Here is a 23168-nt window from a genome sequence, read left to right as displayed (position 1 = left end):
TAATTGCTGATATGTACAACTGAAATGGGAATTATAATGTCATGCAATCCAGGACCTTCCTCCAAATATATCCTATCTAGGGGACAAGCAACTTTGGGTATACTGACAGACATTAAAGCTATAATTTACTGTAGTTAAGATGTTTAAGATCTGAAATGTATGCATGTGCAGGACAGCTATCAGTGGCAAATCCAGACTCATATAACTGGGAGGGGGAGGCTTATAACTGGGAGGGGGAGGCTTATAACTGGGAGGGGGAGGCTTATAACTGGGAGGGGGAGGCTTACACTTGTGCATTTAGATGACTTGGTGTAATTTTCATGGATCTACACATCCTCCCGGCTCACCCTATTATTAGAATGCTTTATTGTTCCCTTGAGGATTATCTTTCTTTGCAGATCATGTGGTGACGGTAGTCGGTTCAACTCCTCTAGCTCAACCAAATTCTCTTTTGCCAAACTGTCACCAAAAACATCATTAAATATTTGTGCCATTCTTTTCTACATTCAGGAAAAAAGATAAGCCAATTCAATCAGGGAAGATAATGTATAAAAAGCATCAAACACTTCACCAAAAGAAGAAAAAAACTCTTTAGTTTAGGGATTAGACACTCACTTGCATACCTGTTGTTCCTTAGAGCAATGGTTCTCCAGTGATAGGATAAGAGGATAACGTGACGTGTTGAAGGCATATTTCTGTACAGTAAATGTTATAATAGTTGATAGAAAATATATATGCTTACATTAATAGTTTCTGCCACTTCAATAAGGGTCAATTCAGACACTAGTGTGTAGCCATGGGTCACTTTTGGTTCTCCATCAGAACCTATTGGTATATTAAACATGGATAACCTCTGTATGTATGTATTTTAATCACATGTAAAAGTAGGTAACAGAGGATATATGCATTGTATGCACAACACAATTAGGGTATAACACACCATCCCAACAGTCCAACTCCAGACATCGACATCCTTGTAGTAATGCTCTCACATAAGCATCAGTAGTGGAACGTCCTGTAAGTTGGTGTCCCTCTAGGTAAGTGTTGTGAGAGGAGTTGATGAAGTAGTGGCTGAGTGGTTGAGTCATGTCCTGATTACGAAGTATATCAACACATTACACTGATGTGACTGTGTTATTAATATTATAATTAATGGGGTACAATCAAGTATAGATTTAAGCCACTGATTGGCTTTTCTTATCCTAGTTCTTGACATGCAGTACTTATCTAACAAGTTCTCACCTGATAAACTTCCTCATGTTCTGGATTGACAACTGAATTTTCTGGACTTCGCAAGAAACTACAAAGCACATGTACAATAATATTGAACACAATAGTTATTGAAATATACCTCACAAAACCACCGAAGGAAAGAAGACAAAGGCTCAAATGAAATTCAAATGGTTTAGACATTGCCTGGCACATCTTGAATGCTCTGTGATGGTAGTCATAGTGACTCATTAGGTGAACACAATTTTCATCAGTTGCATCATCAGGAGACCACTGCAACAATAATTATGTGTGTGTGTGTGTGTGTGTGTGTGTGTGTGTGTGTGTGTGTGTGTGTGTGTGTGTGTGTGTGTGTGTGTGTGTGTGTGTGTGTGTGTGTGTGTGTGTGTGTGTGTGTGTGTGTGTGTGTGTGTGTGTGTGTGTGTGTGTGTGTGTGTGTGTGTGTGTGTGTGTGTGTGTGTGTGTGTGTGTGTGTGTGTGTGTGTGTGTGTGTGTGTGTGTGTGTGTGTGTGTGTGTGTGTGTGTGTGTGTGTGTGTGTGTGTGTGGGAACCATCTCAGCACCTCCTAGTGGTGGTTCCTGGGCAGCAACTTACGTTGCTGGCGAACGCTGACAGCTACTTTTTTGAACATGTGGAGTAGTTCAGTTTTTTGTGTGTGGGAACCATATCAGTACCTCCTCGTGGTGGTTCGTGGAGTAGATCAGTTCTTTAAAGTGGTTTACTTGCTTCAAGCTTGCAACTTGAGGTCAAGTGTTTTGTGTTTTTGTACAAGTATGACTTGTGGATTGAACATGTTTTCGGGGCGCAGTCCTTGCTCTTGGTCCATCTTTTTTGCCACATGGAACATTCACACTCTTGTGGAGAGTGCTGGAGAAGACCGCAGAATCTGTAGGGTCAGACCTGATCCGAAAACTTGCCATCTGCCATTCACAGGCCCCCATTATGTTGATAGGAAGTTAGACTTTTTGGTGAGAGAACTGAGGAAGTTGAGAGTGGCAGTTGCTGGAATACAGGAAACTAAGTGGTTTGGACAGGATGTTTGGAATGCAGATGGATATACTTTGTTACATTCAGGACGCACTTTGCCTGGTGATGGTGAACCACTAACAAGAAATGAAGGTGTTGGCATTGTGCTTGATGAGAGTGCTACTGCTGCATGGAAGAATGCTGGTGAATCTTGGGAGGCTGTCAGTTCTAGGATAGTGACAGCTCGATTACAATTTGCACAGCATGGGTATAGAAGACATGGAGGTTCTAGGTGGACTAGTAATAGGTATTTATCACTGTTGTCTGTGTATGCTCCAACGGCCAAAGCCCCCCCAAGTGTTAAAGCGAAGTTTGCTGATGATCTTCAACGTGCCCTGGATACTCTTCCCACTGGAGATATTGTGGTGATGCTGGGTGACTTTAATGTTCGAATTGGAAGAAGAGAGTCTGAAGATGATGTCTGGCAGGAGGTTAGAGGACTTCATGGAATTGGCACTTGTAATGAAGCTGGCGAACAGCTCCTTGAGCTGTGTGCTATTAACAATTTGACCATCATGAACACTTGGTTTAAGAAGAAACCAATACATCTAGGTACATGGATACACCCTGCCACTAAGCAGGCTCACATGATTGACTTTGTGATGATGAAGAGAGATCAGCGACAGTTGTGTATTGATGTAAGAGTGTACAGGAGTGCTTGTTGTTGGACAGACCATTATTTGGTGAAAGGAAAGCTAATGTTAAGTTTTTCAAGGAAGCAGAGGAACAGTGTCACTTGCGTGCCTCTCGCGGTGCACCTCCTAAGAAGTCAGGAAGTTAGGGACAGGTATCAACAGTCCCTTGAAGAACATTTATTACAACATCCATGTGATTTGGAAGAGTCAGTGGAGGAGCAGTGGCAGGCTATGAAGGATAAAATTATGACCTCTGCTGATGCAAGTGTTGGGCATGCTAGAAAGAAACAACCAGATTGGTTTATTGATGCTACTGATATACTTACACCTTTGCTGGATGACAAGGCCAAAGCTCGCCAAAAGTATTTACAGGTACAGAGTTCTTCTGCTAAGCGTGAATTTCGATTATGTCAAAGGTTAGTGAAGAGGGCTGTAGATGAGGCTAAGGAGGCATGGATTAGTAAGGTAATAAGTGATGCTGAGCATAATCGGGATGGTAATCTGCGATGGGATTGCATTAAGAAATTATAGACAGCTTTTCATGGGAGACGACCTGCTCGTTCTGTTAGACTTCGGAAGCAAGATGGTAATTTAACTACAGGGCTTGAGGAACTGAAGCATTTATGGCATAAACATTTTAGTAAGGTATTGAATGTAACCAGCCAATGTAATCAACAATTGATCGATGAAATGCCCTCCTGGGAAACTATACAGGGTCTTGATGACCCCCCTACTTCTGATGAGCTGGTGGCTGCTATGGAGAAAATGAAATGGGGGAAGGCAGGAGGGAGGACTGGTATTTTGCTAGAATTGATACTTTATGGAGGCCCAACAGATTGTTGAAGTTAATGAAGGAAGTGTGGAAGGTAGGATATGTGGTTCAGGACTGGAAGGATGCCGAAATTGTTCCCATACCTAAGAAAGGGGATCTTAGGAATTGTGATGACTGGAGGGGTATCAGCTTATTGGATGTGGTGAGGCATTGTGGCAGGTGTTACGGAAGTGCGGTGTTCCCCCAGTGATGTTATCACTGATCAGATCATGTCATGATGGTATGACTGCTGTGGTGAGGGTTAGTGGTGGCACTACTGACTGTATTAACATTAGAAATGGGCTAAGACAAGGATGTACCATGGCACCAGTTTTGTTTAATCTGTACTTTGCAGCGATGGTTACTTGTTGGAGACAGAACTGCTAGACAGAACCGCTAAGGCAAGGCTTGAGGAAACTAAAATAACAGAATCAAAGTTTTCTGATGATGCAGCATTGTATGCAGTCACTAGAGAGGTAGTGAAGAGAGTAGCTATGACTTTTGTAACAACAGCAGCAGGATGGGGACTTACTGTTAGTCTAGAGAAGACCAAGATGATGTCAATGGGCTGTACTAAGGCTAGGTCTATACAGTTGGAGGATGGGGTAATAGCTGCTGTGGACAATTTCACGTATCTAGGTAGTAACATCAGCAATGATGGTGAAATTGTCACTGAGGTGGGTGCAAGGCTGGGAAAGGCTGGAAGAGCATTTGGTTGTTTGCGTTCTTCCATCTTTGATAACAAGGGACTTGGTGTGCAGATTAAGAGAGGTGTATACCGTGCTGTGGTGTTGTCTACATTGTTGTATGGATATGAGACATGGGTGGTGAAAGGTCCTAGCATGAGACGTTTGGAGGGCTTTCATAATCGGTGTATTCGGATAAGTTTGGGTGTGTCTAGGACTAGGCAATGAAAGGAGCGGATAACATCTAGGGAATTGGATAATATGTTTGGAATGAATGAAAAGATGGCTGAGATTATTGGTAAATATCGATGTCGATGGCTGGGGCATTTGGCACGAATGGGAAATGATAGAATACCTAAGCAGTTACTTTTTGGTGAACTGACTAAGATCCGTCCAAGGCATGGCCCTAAAAGACGGTGGAGAGATCTAACAGTGATGGATGTAAGGGCACTTGGGATTGAGGGAGATTGGTTTACTGTTGCACAGGATAGACAGCGATGGTCAACAATTTGTGAACAGATTCATTTACCTGATGATGTTGTGGAGGTTTGTGCTGCCAACAGATTCTCTCAGTCTCAGACATTTTCTTGTACATGCGGTCGTATTTTCAAATGTTCAGGAGACCTCTTAAGACATAAAAAGTTTTGTGGCATTCAACATCTAGACCATGGAAGCCTGGGAGCCCCTATGTTTCACTGTTCCTGTGGAAGAACTTTTCATAGGAAAGGGGATCTTTCCAGGCACTCACATTTTTGCAAGGCCACGTAACCCTGATCATTAATCCACTAGTCATCCTATCCAGGGGAGTTTACCCACCCAAGGATACTGTGATCATCTTCGGATGGGCAGCTACAGGCTACAGGCTACAGGCTACAGGTGTGGATGTGTGTGTGTGCATGTGCGTGTGTGTGTGTGTTTGTGTGTGTGTGTGTGAGTGTGCACGTGCGCGCGCATGCATGTGCGTGCATGTGTGTGTATGTATGCATGTTTGCATGTGTGCGTGTATGTTGTATGTACATATGTATGTACGTAAGTGTGTATGTATGTAGAAGATAACTAGAATTTTGCAGGATATAAGGGATGTAAGTTTTGACCTGTGAATGTCCAAGATTTTTCTGCAGTGAATACAATTATTTTGAATGAAGGATAGAGATACGTATCACTGTCAACAACAGCTTAAACATTTGAAGAACACTGAGCATTAAAACCATGCAATAATTTTGCAGAGTAGCTATGGTGTTATGCCTCAGTGTTTTGCATCAGTACTAGTTTTGTAAATGTGGTCACGAATAAGGATGATTGCAAGTCCCAGGTAGTCAACAGCCAATACGATTAACAACTTCCATCATGGAAGAAGAATCCACTCAAAAACAAATTAACCAGGAAATGAATTTTACGTTGTCTCCTCAGGATGGTGTGAAAAAGTCAAATGGCAATTTCTCATCTTGGTATGGTAAGAAAATTGTATTATGGGGAGAGGGCTTTGCACAGCTAGCCAAATTATTTCCGTGTTAGTATAGCCAACAATATGACCTATAATTTCACCTCTAGCCTTCTATCATCCTGTGGGAAACTTAACAGGTAGTTGCTAGTACAGGGACTGCTCTGAAATGTAACAAACTGATGTATCTTTGGTGAAAATTTATATGCATGCCCACAGGTTGTAATGAGTTGATATCTTTAAAACTATTTACAGTGATATCTCCATTATCTGAACTCATTTGGGCTTGGGAGACTTCAGATAATTAAAAAGTTCGGATAACAGAAACTCATTCAGAACTCTGTTCAAATACTCTAATAGAACATACACCTTCATCAAAATACTCTAATAGAACAGTCATTTCCACAGTTTGAATAATGGAATGTTCAGAAAATGAATGGCCGGATAATGGAGGGATTACTGTATGTTGAAACTGTTAATGTGCAATTTGTATGGGCTTTCTAAAATTGTAAAGGCAACATGGTATTGTCTGAAATGCTTTATCGTACTGCAATTCTCATAGCATACATTGTTACAGCAATACGTACTTATTTCCTATCAAGCAAGTTGTGTGACATATATTAGTCTACCTGCTGATGTTCAATTAAAAACTTTTGGAATTCTTTCACTGTCATTCCTAGCAAAGGGTACTCTTTGGTGTACTCTTTGAATAGTTTCAGCAGCTGAAGATAAATAGCTTAAATACTCACAAATAGTCAACAGAACACTAACCATACAACCTGGCTGGCTTATTCCACACAATAAATTATAGAAAAGTATAAATCCATCCCAGTGAAGAGCATTAGCATGTCTTGTTTCCTCTAGTTGATATTTGTGAGATTTCTAATAACAACAATAACAAGTTAGTACACATTTTATTGGCAGATCCAAAATTTGAAAAGGAGTTCCACTCTACACATACTAGCTACTACAGTCAATTGTTTACTTACTGTACCAGCTAACTATATGATATCTATTGTTGCTTTACAACACCAGATGCAAGATTACAGAATTTAAATAGCTGTGTACAAAAATAATATAATGAGAATAAAAATCAGTGGTATTGCTGCCCAGCAAACCAGCCACTGGGATGCCTGTGTACCACTCAGGCACTTGAGCCTTGTGCAGGCAAATCCTCCTGGGGCAGGGCTAGTAATCACAGGAGGACTGTCCAGGTATCACAGAGAGAGGTCGTGGAACCCAAAGTTCCACAATGACCCCAACATCACTAAGTGAGACAAGGACAGTTGGAAATGTGCTTCCCAGTAAACACCAGGTACCCATTGAGGGTGGGCTACTACCCAGTTGACACACGTGCACACACACACGTGCACACACACATGTGCACACACACACGTGCACACACACACACGTGCACACACACACGTGCACACACACACACGTGCACACACACACACACGTGCACACACACACACACACACACACACACACACACACACACACACACACACACACACACACACACACACACACACACACACACACATGTACACACACACACAGAGCACACACTAAAACATGCATAGACAAAATTATGTTTATGTGGTCATATCTATAGACTACCCAGTAAAGCACAAGCTCTATATGAAACTGGCATATACAGCAACTCTTCCTGGCAGGACTAGTTAGAATGGCTTCTTATGAGTGATGTTGGCTCCCCACCCGAACTTTACCCTATGGTGAAACATGGACAAATTGGCATTTGTTCCCTTATTTTTAGCACTAAGTCCACACTGATATAAATAGGAGCAAGACAAAGGTGAATAGAATTTTGTTCAAGGAGACACAACAACATAATTACTGGGAAAATTTGCACCTAAGATCTTTAAATTACCACAATAAAGCCTAGCTGTTGACCTCACATATGTATACTCAGACAACACACACACACACACACACACACACACACACACACACACACACACACACACACACACACACACACACACACACACACACACACACACACACACACACACACACACACAAACACACACTCAAGCCTTTCAAGAACAAATCAGTCCAGCTACCAGACTAGTGCTCCACATGAGGGATAATACCATGGCTCACAGATGATATGATGTTGTGGACATCCAAAATCCTAGTAGAATTTACCTAGCAAGTCAAATATGAGCAGCCAACTGGCATTTGTTTTCTATAGGTTTCTATTAACAGCTGGTAGTAGTTACATAGTATTAGTAGGGCAGTATAATAATATTAAACACTGCACTGTTACTCTATGCACAATGTCAGGTAATGATAACATATCGTCTCACTCACAGCAAGGTGTGCATACACTTCATTGTGGCTCATGTGTGGTGCAATGCTACAAGCAAAAGAAAGAGCTGAATCTTCCTTGATAGTAGTTTCCTGTTCCATTGTAACCCAGTGAGTGATCAACCATCCACCAAATGTTAAGAACTAAACACATATGTGACCCAGTCTGGAATAACCGGCCTTATTGCCTATTTAAAAGTATTGAGAAATGCCAGTTGTAAGTATTCAGTGTAATGTAGCTTGCCAATGGTAGAAGCTATGTGTACCAAATTTTTCACATGTTTTACACCAATTTCTTACCTTCAAAAGGATCCACAGTAGAAGTAGCCAACACTTAAGTCTTCCATCATTTTATACAGTTTTAACTCGATGTTGACTCTACCAGGCAAGCTCCAAAAGGGTGGGATGTGGGAGCTGGGGTTGGGCAGAGGGACTGTTTTAAAAATTAAAGAAGAAGGCGTAGGGATGAATTAGGCCAAGTTATGAGCCATTCAGGTATCAAAACTGGTGAAATGAAAGGACATTTACAGCACAAGTCTTTATTCAACACCACAGAGCTGTACAGTCACACACATCCATCCCCAGGCTGGCCAGAGGTCCATTGGGGCCCCAGACCACTCGTATGAATTGCTACTGTGCTTGGGAAAAGCAGACAACTCAAGTCTAGCTGATTTTGATTGCAAAATTTGATAGTTTATTAATGTAGCTGTGTGTTCTTGGTGAAAAATCAAATCTGCTGCCATGAGCAACAAGACCGGTTTTCCCAGATATGAAAAAGTAATTTTAACAATACAGTCATTTATTATATCAAACATATGGTTGTCAATTGCAGTTCAAGAATCTGTTACTATGAATATGACCTTTTCAGCAAAATTGCACATTATAGTTTGTGTGCCAATGAGTATAGTTTGTACAAATCATGATTTGAAATACTTGGTTGGTTGTGGCTTGTGAATTAAGGCATAGCTACAAACTATGTATTATCATCAAAATTCACCACGTACATATGTATCGCAGGTTGCAGAACGCCTTTTAGAATTTCTTCAGTAGTTTATTATATGACAAGTAGCTACAGTGGTGAAATGGGGAAGGAGGGTAGGCAATATGTAACACTAGGGAGTAAAATTGTGGGACCTTTTTAAATATACCTTGTGAAACTACTTTATTTTGTCTCCCCGGCAGGCGTACATTATACAAATGGAGCATATAAAGTAGATGGAGCACTAGAAAACAGAAATAAGTTTCAGTGGATTGGGTTTTGGTGTAGTCTACGTATGTGGGCTCAGTTTGCCAGTTGCAAATATTTAGATGCCTTGAGACAAGAAAATTTCTGAAAGTAACAAAGCCAAGTACAAAAGCCAGCCAAGCTTACCCTTTAAATAATAGTAAAACCTGTAATGAATTCACAGATTGTGCACCTCACTTTCACTCATGTAAGATAACTTTTTCCTAAACCTAACCACTGTAGCAAGCTATGCACAATTGTCAAACTGAGCCAATAAACACAAGCATGAATCTGGTGGAATGGATAAAAAAAATGAAACTCAGCATCAATAGCATTAATGACAAATACCATCAACTGTGCACAAAATAAGGATACAATATAGCTGGATCAGTGTGGGGATAATGGCTGGAAAACAGATGACTCTTGGGAGTAATAAATGTTTTCAGCTGTCAACAATACAATGTAAAACCATCAATGCGTATGTTAATTTCACATACTTTCTCAAACCACAGTTGTTGCTCTAATTTACTTTCACAGATAAGATCAAGTGATTGCAATATCACATATCTCTTGCTATGTCCTGGCATCATGGAGACTGCGTATAGGTATAAAACACTCTTACATCAGATGTACTCATATAGCATGCGCATGTGTGTGTGTATGTATGTGTGTATGCATGTATGTACATACGTATGTAATAGTTGTAACATGGGCATGAGGGCTTTGCCTAAATGCTCCATTTTAGAGCTAATTATGTAACACTTCCCATCTGTATCAGGCTGATAGCCTGCACAGGGCGATCAATTACCCAAGTCAATACAGTTGGAATCACTGACAGTACGATAGTACTGTATAGTAGGAACCATAAAGGTTTGCCATGAAAAACATCACCCAAAAACCAGCATTAGTTAAGTAAAACTAAGCCCAAACAAGCCTTCAGATTGACCCAAAATGCTTTCAACAAGTTGATATGGAATTTCAAAAAAACTTATTGAACAGAATTTTTTTACTAACTGACTGAGTAACTGACTGATGCCTTCAGACAAGCGTAACTCTATAATGGCTAAGGCTACAGGCTTGATTTTTCACTGTTCGACATTGCTTCAGCCGGACACGTACCTTTTGGCATACCACAGTACACACAATGCATTCTTCATGGACTTACCAGTGTCCTCCTTTGTGTCCCATTCATCTTTGCTGACAGCAAAAGGTGTCAATTTGGTGGTAGCATGTGATGGCTTCCCTTTGTAACGGAAATCATCCATATTTTTCATAGTGGCTACTTTGAAGTCAGAGGTGCTTTTCAAACAGTTCTTGATTTGTAGTGAAGTGTAATGGGTTGACCATAGCTGACAATGAAGTGTAATGAATACTTCACTTTTCAGACGATAATTGATAGCTGGGGCATGCAGTGCCATTTCTTTCTTTTGGTGCAGCATGCATGGGTTCACAAGTCATAATTTTATTTTACAAACAAGAACACAAAAATTTTTGGAATTTTCAACTGAGTAGGGACCATAGCACATCGATAAAAAAGTACTGAAATAAGCTGGAGTAGTACACGACATTGAATCACAGTAAAGCAACAAGAAGTGTTATATCCCTATTGTGCATCTCCATTATGGTATATTGAGCACAGCAGGGATATAACACTTCTTATTGTTTTACTATCGTGCACTACTCCAGCTTGTTTTAGTATGTTTTATCAATGTGCTATGGTCCCTACTCTAGTTGAAAATTCCAATTTTTTTGTGTACTTATTATATATGCATCTCTAAAAATTTTGATTATGGGTCAGCAGATATCACGGAGAATTTTGGTTACGCAAGTTTAATGTTTTAATCAGTGCTATTGAATCATTTATGGAATAACTGCAGAGTTTACTAAAGGCCTAGATAAGTAAGCTTGTTTATAGAGTGGTTACTTCGAACAAAGTACGAAAGTGCTCCATGTACGTACGTACGTACGTACGTATGTATGTATGTATGTATGCATGTATATATGTATCAGCGTTGAAACCATCCGGGTCATCCGGGTCACATTTTCTCCGGGTCATCCGGGTCTGACCCGGTTTACAATTTATCCGGGTCTGACCCGGATTGGATCACGTGAGAAACGAAATTGTTTGTTTGACGACGTGGAAACTTATAAACGCTATCGCATAGCTCTTTTGTGAGCCACGCCCACTTATCGCATTACCAACATACGCTCAGCCACGCCCATTTGTTAGTAAGTGTAGTATGTAGCACGAAACTGAGGGTATCTATGGTGAGGGGTAGCTATTGTCAGTAGGTGAAGACCTTTTTTTTTTTTTTGGTCTTCAACCTACAGCTAGGCTGAAGTTGCAATATTTACTCAACACGAATGGAATGCTCAAAATGTAGACTCGTTCGCTCGCTCGAGACTAGCTGAAACACGTCTCGGCTTTAATTAATCCGGGTCACATCCGGGTCACATCCGGGTCTGACCCGGATTGCTATCCGGGTCAGTGGGTCATCCGGGTTAGCAGTAGTGACCCGGTTTCAACGTTGGTATGTATGTATGTATGTATATGTATGTATGTATGTATGTATGTATGTATGTATGTATGTATGTATGTATGTATGTATGTATGTATGTATGTATGTATGTATGTATGTATGTATGTATGTATGTATGTATGTATGTATGTATGTATGTATGTATGTATGTATGTATGTATGTATGTATGTATGTATGTATGTATGTATGTATGTATGTATGTATGTGTGCGTGTGTTGTGTGTGTGTATGTATGCATGTATGCATGTGTATGAATGTATGTATGTATGTACGTACAAACATCCATGTACCCCAACTATCAATTACTTGGATGCAAATGGCCATTCCACTTTTTTTCAGGTAAGTTCTACCTGTATACAGCATTACAAAGAACAGTATGAGAAGGGCCTCTGCAATCAATCCAGTCGCTATGGAAGTTACGGACAATTCTGGTGACAATCAGGTGCACTGAAGCCATGTTACCATGAATTAATTAACACCTATGCAGTAGTGGAGAAAGAAATATGACACAAAGGAGGACAAAGGTAAGTAGTCCATGATACATGTACTGTAGCTGCTGCAGTTGGTTAAAAGGCACATCTTAGGCCAAAGTGATGCCAAACAGTGAAGAAATTAAGTCTGTATAGTATTAACCATGGTTGCATTTGCCAGCTTGACTGGAGACATCAGTCAGTTAGCAGCAAAGGTTAAATAAAAAATTTTAATTCATAGAAATTTGTTGGAAGGGTTTGGGGTTGCTCTGAAGATATTTATGGGCTTGGTTATGCCTAACCAATACTGCCAAGTTGTTATGAGGGAGAAGTAAGGCTGGTTTTTGGGTAGTATATTTGGCCAGAAAAGTCGAAATCTTTGTGATCCCTACTATACAGTACTACTGTATTTATGGATATGACGTAAAGAGACTGCTCTCTTTATCCTTTTAAAATAATTTTTGCTTAAGATGCTACAAGTAAAATTTATCATACACACGCAGTGGTATTGCCAGTCCAGCAGCCAGATGCAAATTGATTACCTCAGCAATCACCTATTGAATTTAATTATCAGGCAGACAGGCACACCAATGAAGTTTAATCATACACAATTTTAATTAAGTTACAGGGGGTTAGGGATATGAGTTCGCCTTTACATCCTCCTTCCACAGTACTGTTGGTTTAAATACAGGAGAGGAAAAGTGCAGAACCTCACACAGTAATGAGGCCACAGAAAGTAACCTTCTACAGTTGAGCTAAAAGGTCAAATTGTTGTCACATTACGTAAGATCCTCCTGAGGTACAGTAGTATCCTTACTAAGCTACTGTTCAGAATACCGTATAGAGTCGGGTTGTTAAGCCCATGTCTCTATTAAGCGAATGTTATTTGTTAGCGCATACATGTTTCTTTAGTTGTGATTAACCATAGTTAATAAGCGCATAAACACGAGACAAAGCTACACACGGGAAGAAATGCTGGAAGTACTGGAAAATTAACGTCTCCTCGAGCACTTACATCTCTCTTGAGGTCTACAGCAAATCAACTTTCTGGATTGCGATATTCTTGTTCATCATGAAGGATTTCACCCTGAAAAGGAGTCAAATATCCTTATACACTGGCATAGTGACCATGAACTACTCTAGTGATTCCGTGTTAAAGACACTATAAATATTAATTAGGCATATGCGCCTAACAGATAGTGTAATTTTTACAAAAGTGTTCTCTGAAAATTATCAGCACATACGCTTATCAACCTGACTTTATGGTAGTTTTCTTTCAGGCTAGCTTCTCGGACAAACTGTTGGTGACAGTTATTAGGAAACTAGTAATTTTGATAGTATAGCTAACATGACCTACCCTACCCTATGGGAAATGCTCTATTACAGCAATTCATTCATTCAATAATAGCTATATCAATAATTTCCTAACAAATAGTTGATTACATGTGAATTTCAAATATTTAAACCTACACTGTAATGTTTAAAATGCTTGAATTTACTGGGATACAGGATGTCAGGAGATTGCTGAAGAAGCTGGTGACTTCCAACATTTGTACCAGGTTAGCAAAATTTGAACCTGGTGAATGAATGCAAAGGGTGCTGGAATTTACTGGGAGAAGCTTACTCAAGGGACCTCACCCAGTAGTCATTCTTATCACATAGCCAAACTAGGCATTTGGAACTAAAAGACAACCTTGATGCATTACACATTGCTTTAACATTGACATCCTTTCTTTGATGTATTAAATATGCATTGTTTGATTGAACTTGAATATAGTAAAAGTAGGAATGATATGATTAGTTCATTTATATTCAGGCCGGGAGTTGTGCTGACATGTACCATGAGAAATTAAGTAGCAACTTGTGAATTTTCTATTAGCGTGGTTGACTGCTCTATAAGAGCACCTTGATCTGTACATTGTTACAAGCATCAACCACTAAAATCCCTATACGCCCATCCCCCCCAGTTTCCACTGCCTGTGCTCTGAAATTATTCATATCTGATAGTATTAACCAGGTACACATGTCAGCTCTGGTCATCCAGTATCCTATTAAATCTGAGAAGTATCCTTGCCCATACAATCAGGGGCGTATAATGTGGTTTCCAAATTTGGCAGTAAATTATAGGTACAGGAGTCTGGAGGAAAGCCCCAGCTGCTGATAGAATTTGAACACTAAAATGTTTCAAAATTAACTAGATTTACCTATGATTTCATAAATAGTATAACTAGTAGCTACGTAGCCCTTTAAGTCCAAAATGTCATGCAATCATTATGGTTTATAGCTGGTCAGCAAGTCAGGTATTGCATGCAGTGACTCAAATACGTATCTAAATTTTCCAATGTAAATTAAAAGCTTAAGATTTAGGTGCTGAATTATTCTTTAAATTTTTAGTCTTGCACTTATGGTGCCAATTTTAAAAATTGCACAGTACTATGAAGGTTTGTTTTGATACATTTGACTGCTCTATTAGAGTATCTCAATGTTCATAAAAGTATTCCCTTATATACTTTTGAGGAATCAATATAGCTATACTACCTTGCCTTATACTGTACTAGTATATTGCATGCCAAAGTAGGGATTTTCCCACCAAGCTATGCTGTAATATCATCATTCATTTCTTGTTTTACTACTTTTTATCACTTGGATTTAGTTTTAAATTAACAATTTTGTAATATACTAGCTATACATGTGTGAGTGTTCTATTAGGGTGACTGTTGTATTACAGTCAGCAGCTTTTCACCTATCAGGGGTGTGTGTCACTTTTTCATATTTTCATTGCGATAGTGTTATGAATACAGCTAGACCAATAATAACAGGCTGTGCCATTGTGATAGATGGTTGAGAGATGTGGTCTCAGTGCGTGATCATTATTAATCAACCAAGATTGCGTTATAAATAGGCATAGCATTGAATCTATCGTGAAGTTCAGGTATCTACTGAGCACAAGCGCTTTGTGGCATTTTTTAAATATGCTGCTCAAGGAAAGTGCTGATAGGGAAAATATCGATGCCTCAATATGGTTTCATTGCATTGGTGAGTTTGTTATTGTGGTGTAAAATAGTGGCCGTGTGCTGCTTCATTTGGGCTCCAGCCTTGCGACTGTGGTCAAGCAGGCAGGCAGACAAAATTCGAGTTTCAGTGATTTAAAAAAATTCTTATCTGGCCAAGTGTTTTCTTGCTTTTAATGCTGTATTTGGTGTTAGATGGATCAATATTATTCCATAAAGGTGATTTTCATTGTGTAGGATGTTTTGAGGATGATTTTTAAAGGCGGCATTTCAGGCCACATGTATCATTTTTGGGGGATCCTTAAACAGTACTACGGTACTGTTTGATATTTGTGCTGCCAAACTAAGACTGGTGCTCTTGCTGCAAGGCCATAAATTAAAATTTTAGAGGAGGTTTTCGGAACCCCAGGAACCCTCCTAAATATATCCCTGACAATAGTCATATTTTCTTGAAACTTAAACCCATTATATGACAATGTCTCTTATCATATTCAATGCAATTAAGTTTTGAAAATCACCAACTTCATGGAGGATCAGCCAAATTTCCTGGTACAACTTATACAAACAAAACGATTATTGTAATAATGTATTGATAGCTAAAACAAATCAGGGTGTGTGCAACAAAAGAATTGTCCAACTTTCTCGACACTGATTTGCCTAGCATGGATGGAACTTTTGTTTGTGTGTGATACCGAGTCGAAAGGTTGTCAGACATCCATGAGCTGAGGTGTTAAAAATGATAAACATTGCATGAATTATGGTGAGGATTGTCAAACTGCTGCTACATGTAACTAACTAATAGTAGTAGATTTGTTTGAAGCACACAGTTTTACTCTTGGCTGTGCAACCCACTACCATGAGTACTGCTGATAGTATCAATAACTTACTATGACTATGCTTCTCCTCCTCAAAAAATACAGATAATGACTGTTGTTCCATTTCCTCATAAGGGTATTTATCAAATGCATCAGATTTTTGTCCCTCTCTCACATCAACAATATGTTCTGTTTGTACTGCAAAAGATTTCAGTTATGCTTTACAACGTTATTAAAAGTGCTTACAAGTCCGTAAATGACTGGATTTTGAATTCTCCATTTCACGCCACATTATCATCTATGAGAGAAAGTCAACTTTACTTGTGATGATGAAGTCTTACCAAATTTTCAAAGTCCATTTTGAATACTCTTTCATGTGGTAGTGAATTTCCATTTCGTGGGTACTTTGTCATGACAAACTTTTCTTTGTACAGTTGAGTAAAGTCATACTCATTATTACGAACTACAAAACAGAATAGTGATTTAGAGTTGTAACAAGATCAACTAACAAAGCTTATCTGAAAATGATTTCCAGTTATCACTATCAGACCTCTGTAGCCTTGGAACCAGTCCCTAAACAATTCAATCATAGTGACTTTATATGTTCGACTAGCTACAGGAACCTGGTTGAGAATGTTTATTAATGGCCAGGACAGTGAACATATTGTGCTCGCATATTATGCAATGAATTCACCCCCTGTATTTTCCAAATTTGTTTGTTGCAAAACCCCCATCCACCAAACCATCCCCAGTGCAATTAAACATTGGGACTAACAGTATGGAATAAAAATACCACTGGAGGAATAGTTTATTTCCTGGACTTGTTCAGGATAAATAGCTAAATCTACAAAAATAAACCCACGCATCCTCAATTAGCTATTAACACTTACAATTCTTCCTTGTAATGTTTGTAGGAATTTTCGTCTGTGTTCTGTTACAGAGTGTTCTGGCTCAAAACTTGAACATCTGTTAGTGACTTGATTTTCTACTCCATTTGCCTTTTCCCATTTTTGTGCACTACCAAAATACTCTTCAGCCACAACTGGACTAGATAATAGCACAGGAGAGGCACGGGAAAGGAACTTTTTGGCCGCTGCTAAATACGCTATAAATTGTATAATAATGCATATATAGTTAAAAACACATGCAGAAACGGTTGAGTCATTATAACAATTTTTATGTTATCTGAGATGCAAAATACCATTTTTGAACCGTGTTTGCTTGGTTTTGCATTTGAAATAACATGAAATTTGTTACTATGACAAAATTGATTGTCAACTTTCTTAATCAGCTGCATTTGCATATATACACTGCAAAATTCATTCATCACACATGCACAGTATACTGGAATACCTTGGTTTTCCTTCATATAACTGGCAGCATCCTTATCCAGCTGCAATGGTAGAATAAACTGTTTGCAGGACATTGTAAGGTCCCATTTTTGCCATTCTAAGTATGCATGCATGAACACTTGAATTTAATAAATTTCTCCACTGTGTATCATACCTAGTTTGATAGATTTTACCCAGAGCTTACAGGCGCTTTGATCAGGAGCTTCCAACAACATTTCAGTCCTTTTGAAAACCAGTTTGAATGCAACAGGATTTGCAGTTTCATCATAATCAATCCTCACTATGCTGGTTAGTGGTAACTGCTTTCGTACACGTACCTATACCAATAACGTAATAGTATATATACTCAGCACAAAAGAACATTAGAGCATGTATTGCACTAAGAACTGAAAAGATAAAGAGATTAACAAGATGATTCAGAAGCAAGGAGTGTTCATATATATTGTATAATCATATATATTGTATATGTAATTTTCAAATGGTTAAAAACTGTCAGCTATGACCATATCGGTTTCTGTAGTATAATCATGGACAACATAGCTATGCAGATTGTGGTGGTGGTCCATTCAGTACTGAATTCTGGGTGACAATGAAGCTCTTCTCCAAATGGGCTTCCAGATCATCTTGTATATGTGGTGTGCCTAAATCCTTTGAGTAATGTGGTGATATGAGAGCTGAATAATGAAATGTGACTCCACAGTTTCATTCTAATAAAAATGATAATATTCTTGTACCATCTGCAGGAAGGTGGCACGCTGGACACTATAAAGTTTCAAAAATATCATTTCAAAATGTTTGCAAATAAAAAGTTTAATCATTGAAATTTTAGAATACCCATTATACGGCATGTAACACAGAATCCAGTTTTCATATAATAGTTTGAAGTTAACTGTAAACAACTATGCAACTAGCTGAGGTGACAATTATCTATAGGATTCTAGGCATTTTGTAGCTAGAGTGCATAAACATCCTTATAGCCAACTTCACAGCATCATCTATTGAACAATTGTAAACCACTACACATAAAATTCCATTCAAAGTAAACTATACCAAGCATGCTTAAGTGATTACCTAAATTAATAAAATCATTTTAAGGAAATATTTAAACTATATAAACAATGCATATAAACAGGTCTTATATGGTTTTTTAAAGTGCATTTCTGTGGCAGCATTACCAAGACTACATCTATCACAGATAGGATGTTTTGTCACTATAATATGGTCTACAAATGAAAAATGAAATCTTATGCTACTATCATTGTTTCACATGGTGCAATCCAGCATCTATATAATCTTTAACTTGTAACATACCTAGCTACATATCTTATACGGGCATACCCTTTGAAGTAAGTGACTGTACTCCAATGAGTGCTCTTTTAACTTGAACCTTCGATGTTGTCGGTGTTCATGAAATACTCTGGTCATTCTATCAGTCCATTTTGGTCGGCTGGTTCTGTACAACCACCCACTCAATACAACTCCAGATTGTTGTCCTGGCAAGACCCCGTGACTACTTGCTTCTAAGCTGCGTGTGGTTGGTTCAAAGGTATCAGTAGTGCCACGGCGAAAACTGCACAAAAGTTACAGGCTATAACATTAGCTTCTTCCTCCACAGACCCTTCCTCTGTTAAGCTGCTCTTCACTATACCCCACTAGCTAGGGACCTGCAAGAAGGCGCCGGAAAGCCTGTGAAGTAGAAAGTCAGAAATATATTAGGGTACTCCAAATGAGAATGTAGTTTCCCATCCTCTGCCTGCATCATGCCTGGGCACCCACATTGTAACTACGTCTTTATTCTCCCCCTCCCCCAAAGAAACATTTCAGTCCTATACTGATAATATTATGCTGCTTAATTGTGAATTTGGTGTCACGGTAGCTATATTAATTGTGCTTGTCAGTAATGCCACAAAAGTGCTGGTCACTGTAAAGCTCTAATAACAATAACAAAGGAATCGAAGGCTCCATACTAAGAAGTTCTATTAGCTAGCAAAGAATTTAATTTCCTTCTCACAAGATCTAGATACTCTATAAGCACCCTCCCGTAGCTATATATACTGATCAAATATACATTGGCCGTGGAGCCTCGGGACGGGTCAACTGGAAGTCGCTGCAGTCTGCCGGAGTAGCCAATAAGGAAGGGTCTGAAAGGTAACATACAATCTTTTAAACTTGAAAATGTCCTTTTGGTCCAAATCCTCTGCTTTTGCCTGTTTTCTTTTGGTCTTTTTAATCACAGTATCTATTGTATTGTACTTTCGTAGAAAGTTCCGCTCTCCACCATATGACTCTGTTGTGTTTGAGTTGATGGTGTCTGTCTCATCCCGACGACTCTCCTCAATCTCTTGAATTACACTCTGAACGGCAACTCGCCGCGACATTCTGTGCTATTTGATTAACTATAACTCAAGGGGTTGGCACGTATAGGTATACCGACGCGCCGGCTACTGACGTGATGATGTCACGACTATAAAAATGTACTATAGCTAAATGGTTCTTAAGTGACTAATAGGATTTAGGGGGCATCTCCAAACTGATTTTGGTACGCTTAACGTCATAATGACGTTAAGGGGGAGGGGGGGTTTAGCCCATGACGTTATTAATTTTTATTAAAGTGGTTGTAGTGTAAACAGCTATAGACTCGAGAAAGTGACGTGATTAAACAGCTATACTGTTTGTAGACTATGTTTTCTGGTAAAGAATATAATGTTTTGTGCTTCTATTGCCAATGCATTGTTTTCATAGTGTGACGTTAAGGAGGGTGGGGAGGGGTCTGAAGTTAGTGTCATTATGACGTTAAGCGTATCAAAATCAGTTTGGAGATGCCCCCTTAGCTAACAATACACGATCAGAAGTCTCAGATCCTTTCCAGACTAACAGCATAGACAGACTATGCATCCAACCTTACTATGAGGAAGAGTTGGCTTTCCTTTCTTGGCTGGTATAGGGCAGCTGGCGTTTGAATTCGAAAATTTGTGTTTCGGTTTCTGCTTTTTGAGAGAAAGCAACCCTGTGCCGGGAACCCAGTGAATCATTTGCTTATTACTGTGCGTACTTTTTAACTACATTAACTCAAGATAATATCTAGCTAAGCAGCAAGTTCTATCCCGTTCTTTGTGTGGAGCACGAAATTTTAAAAACAATTTTTGCATCTCACGAAATACTAAAATTGATATTTCTGTGAAGACAACAATCGTGCCTCCGGTTTCATGGTGGATCTAGCAATGGGATACCACAATGAACATCCCACAATTGTAGGGGGATCGATTTGTAAAAGTAGATTTTTCGGATTGCGGACCCTATACTAGTCTGGCGCCGCCCGCCCCTTCGCATAAAGTAAGGGTCTGGTGAAATACAGATACTAAATCATTTCTAGCGCCCAGATTCGGCGCTAGCCAATTAGTGCATGCCAATGACGTTCACACAGAAATCGCCTTGGCAACACAATGCTTTTGTTCGAATTGAAGTGCAATCATCTGACGTAACAAGCATTACGTGCGCTGTCTAATTGAATTCCTTTTGAAATGATTAGGTATTTGTATTTCACCAGACCCTTACTTTTTGCGAAGGGGCGGGCGGCGCCAGACTAACCCTATACATGGTAAAGTTATTGATTTCAAATACATTCAATCCTCTAGCAACCTACCTACAAGCACTTCTACCAATAGTACTGCTCCTGATTCTATGGAGCACCAGTCTTCCTCTCAATGACTACCTGGTCCAGGGGCGGATCTAGGATTTATAAAAGGGGGGGGCTAACTCAAGGTACTAATCTCTTGGGTATAGAGGTGTGTGAAGTACACTTCCCAGCATGTGAAGCATGCTGGAACTAGGGGGGTCTGGGGGCATGCCCCCCAGGAAAATTTTGAAAAATAGATGCTAAAACACTGCAATTTGGAGACATTTCCACATAAAATTCATAATATTTTCTGCCTGTAGATATTTTATATACTGCCTTTAGATTATATAGGTATGGCTCTCTGAAGCATTTTGCTAATGGAAAAGTTTGGGTAGATACAGACAACCAAATACATGATGCACCCCTCTCACAATTGCACAACACTAAATAGGTGCATGTTAGAATAATAATGTTGAAAGTGGAAAATTTTGAAATTTGAACAATACAAGATTGAATCTGAGAGCACTTTCAATGGAAATTGTGTACCTGAATTAAGTATTGCCATACATATTAACTACACAAGTTGATGAATGAAGCCCTTTAAACAGACCACTGCACTTCATTGTATGTATAGGTGCAGGCAGATTTGGAAAATTTCCATAACAGAACCAACTACATGTTTCCAGTGAATGTTCTATTAGAGTAGTTAGCTGACTGCTCTATTAGAGTACCTCGATCTTGTACACCTCCAATGCTGATCCGGGTCCTTGTTGCATAAACTTTAGTATAAATCCACTGATAATATCTTGGAAAGATGTTTATAAGGTGGTTTTATGAGTATTTGTATTATTAGTGATCATATAATTATACTAAGACAAAATTTCATTATAATACTCAGCATATTGATCAAGTAAAGCCTAAATATGAAAAGGGGGGGGGGGGCTTCAGCCCCCAAAGCCCCCCCCCCCCTGGATCCGCCCCTGTGGTCAAACAGCATCATGTATTCATAAGGCTAATTCCCTGAAGTGTCTCACGATTAATTGTCAAAGTATTTACCCCAAGAAAGATCTATTTGCTGTCCTTGTAAATCAAATTCATCCTGATTTAATATTTGGCTGTGAATCATGGCTATCTCCTGCTATACACAATGCTGAAGTATTCCCTCCCAATTTCAATATATATCGACATGATAGAGAGGATGGTTATGGTGGTGTCTTCATAGCCTGTCATAACACCATAGTTTCACACGAAATTCCTTACTCTGGCACCCAGGAAGTAATCGCCTGTAAAATAAAGTTATCTAACACACAATCACTAATTGCTTGCTGTGTCTATAGACCTCCAAATCGATCTGTTGACTATATAGAAGCTATATGCAATACACTTGAAAGCGTGATCTTATCCTCTCCGAATGATATCATCTGGATTGCCGGCAACTTCAACCTTCCTGATATAAACTGGACTGATTCTAATATAATTGGTACCAACTACCCTCTATCAGTAAATAGCACATTTCTGGACTTTGTGAATACTTTTAGACTCACTCAGATCGTTGACTTTCCAACCAGATTAAGCAACACACTAGATATTTTTTTAACCAATAGACCCTCTTTAATTAATTATTGTACACCTATAGCTGGCATTTCTGACCACAAAGCTGTACTGACCGAATCCAACATTAGCATCTTTGTGCAAAAACAACTGAGAAGAAAAATTTACCTGTGGAACAGAGCAGACTCTAGCTTAATAAGAAACTTCTTTTATGACTTTAGCTATGAATACCTACATTCAAACACCACTGACACACCAATCAACCAGTTGTGGATTGACTTTAAATCTGCTTGTCACTTCTGTCTGGACACTTTGGTTCCTAGCAAGTTATCTTCGAACAAGACATCTCACCGACCATGGATCACCACCTACATTAAAAGACTTTGTAGACGAAAGAAGCAAGCTTACGCTCAGTATCGCCG

The 23168-nt window shown here is 39.2% G+C and overlaps 1 protein-coding gene across 3 annotated transcripts in view; it reads right to left on the bottom strand.

Moving 5' to 3' along the window:
- Positions 1-20034, bottom strand: part of LOC136250291 (1-phosphatidylinositol 4,5-bisphosphate phosphodiesterase delta-4-like) — a 35592-nt gene extending 15558 nt beyond the window's left edge. For 2 of the 3 annotated variants that reach the window (XM_066042478.1, XM_066042479.1), the window contains exons 1-20: positions 19737-20025; positions 18918-19149; positions 17734-17896; positions 17581-17676; positions 17118-17332; positions 16737-16800; positions 16569-16690; positions 16474-16525; positions 16300-16425; positions 9889-9986; positions 9767-9837; positions 8170-8293; positions 6601-6711; positions 6459-6551; positions 1352-1503; positions 1243-1300; positions 941-1091; positions 743-825; positions 624-695; positions 348-500 (exon numbers count right to left, since the gene is read on the bottom strand). In XM_066042478.1, the coding sequence (XP_065898550.1) occupies positions 348-500; positions 624-695; positions 743-825; positions 941-1091; positions 1243-1300; positions 1352-1503; positions 6459-6551; positions 6601-6711; positions 8170-8293; positions 9767-9837; positions 9889-9986; positions 16300-16425; positions 16474-16525; positions 16569-16690; positions 16737-16800; positions 17118-17332; positions 17581-17676; positions 17734-17896; positions 18918-19149; positions 19737-19957 (2457 nt within the window). In that variant the 5' untranslated portion in view covers positions 19958-20025. Of the gene's footprint in view, positions 1-347; positions 501-623; positions 696-742; positions 826-940; positions 1092-1242; positions 1301-1351; positions 1504-6458; positions 6552-6600; positions 6712-8169; positions 8294-9766; positions 9838-9888; positions 9987-16299; positions 16426-16473; positions 16526-16568; positions 16691-16736; positions 16801-17117; positions 17333-17580; positions 17677-17733; positions 17897-18917; positions 19150-19736 lie in introns of all 3 variants that reach the window. The other variant, XM_066042480.1, reaches the window with a different exon arrangement.
- Between the last annotated feature and the right edge of the window lie 3134 nt (positions 20035-23168).

Source organism: Dysidea avara, chromosome 3 (assembly GCF_963678975.1).
Source record: "Dysidea avara chromosome 3, odDysAvar1.4, whole genome shotgun sequence".
Taxonomy (NCBI): domain Eukaryota; kingdom Metazoa; phylum Porifera; class Demospongiae; order Dictyoceratida; family Dysideidae; genus Dysidea; species Dysidea avara.
This window is presented reverse-complemented; position numbering and strand designations above follow the sequence as displayed.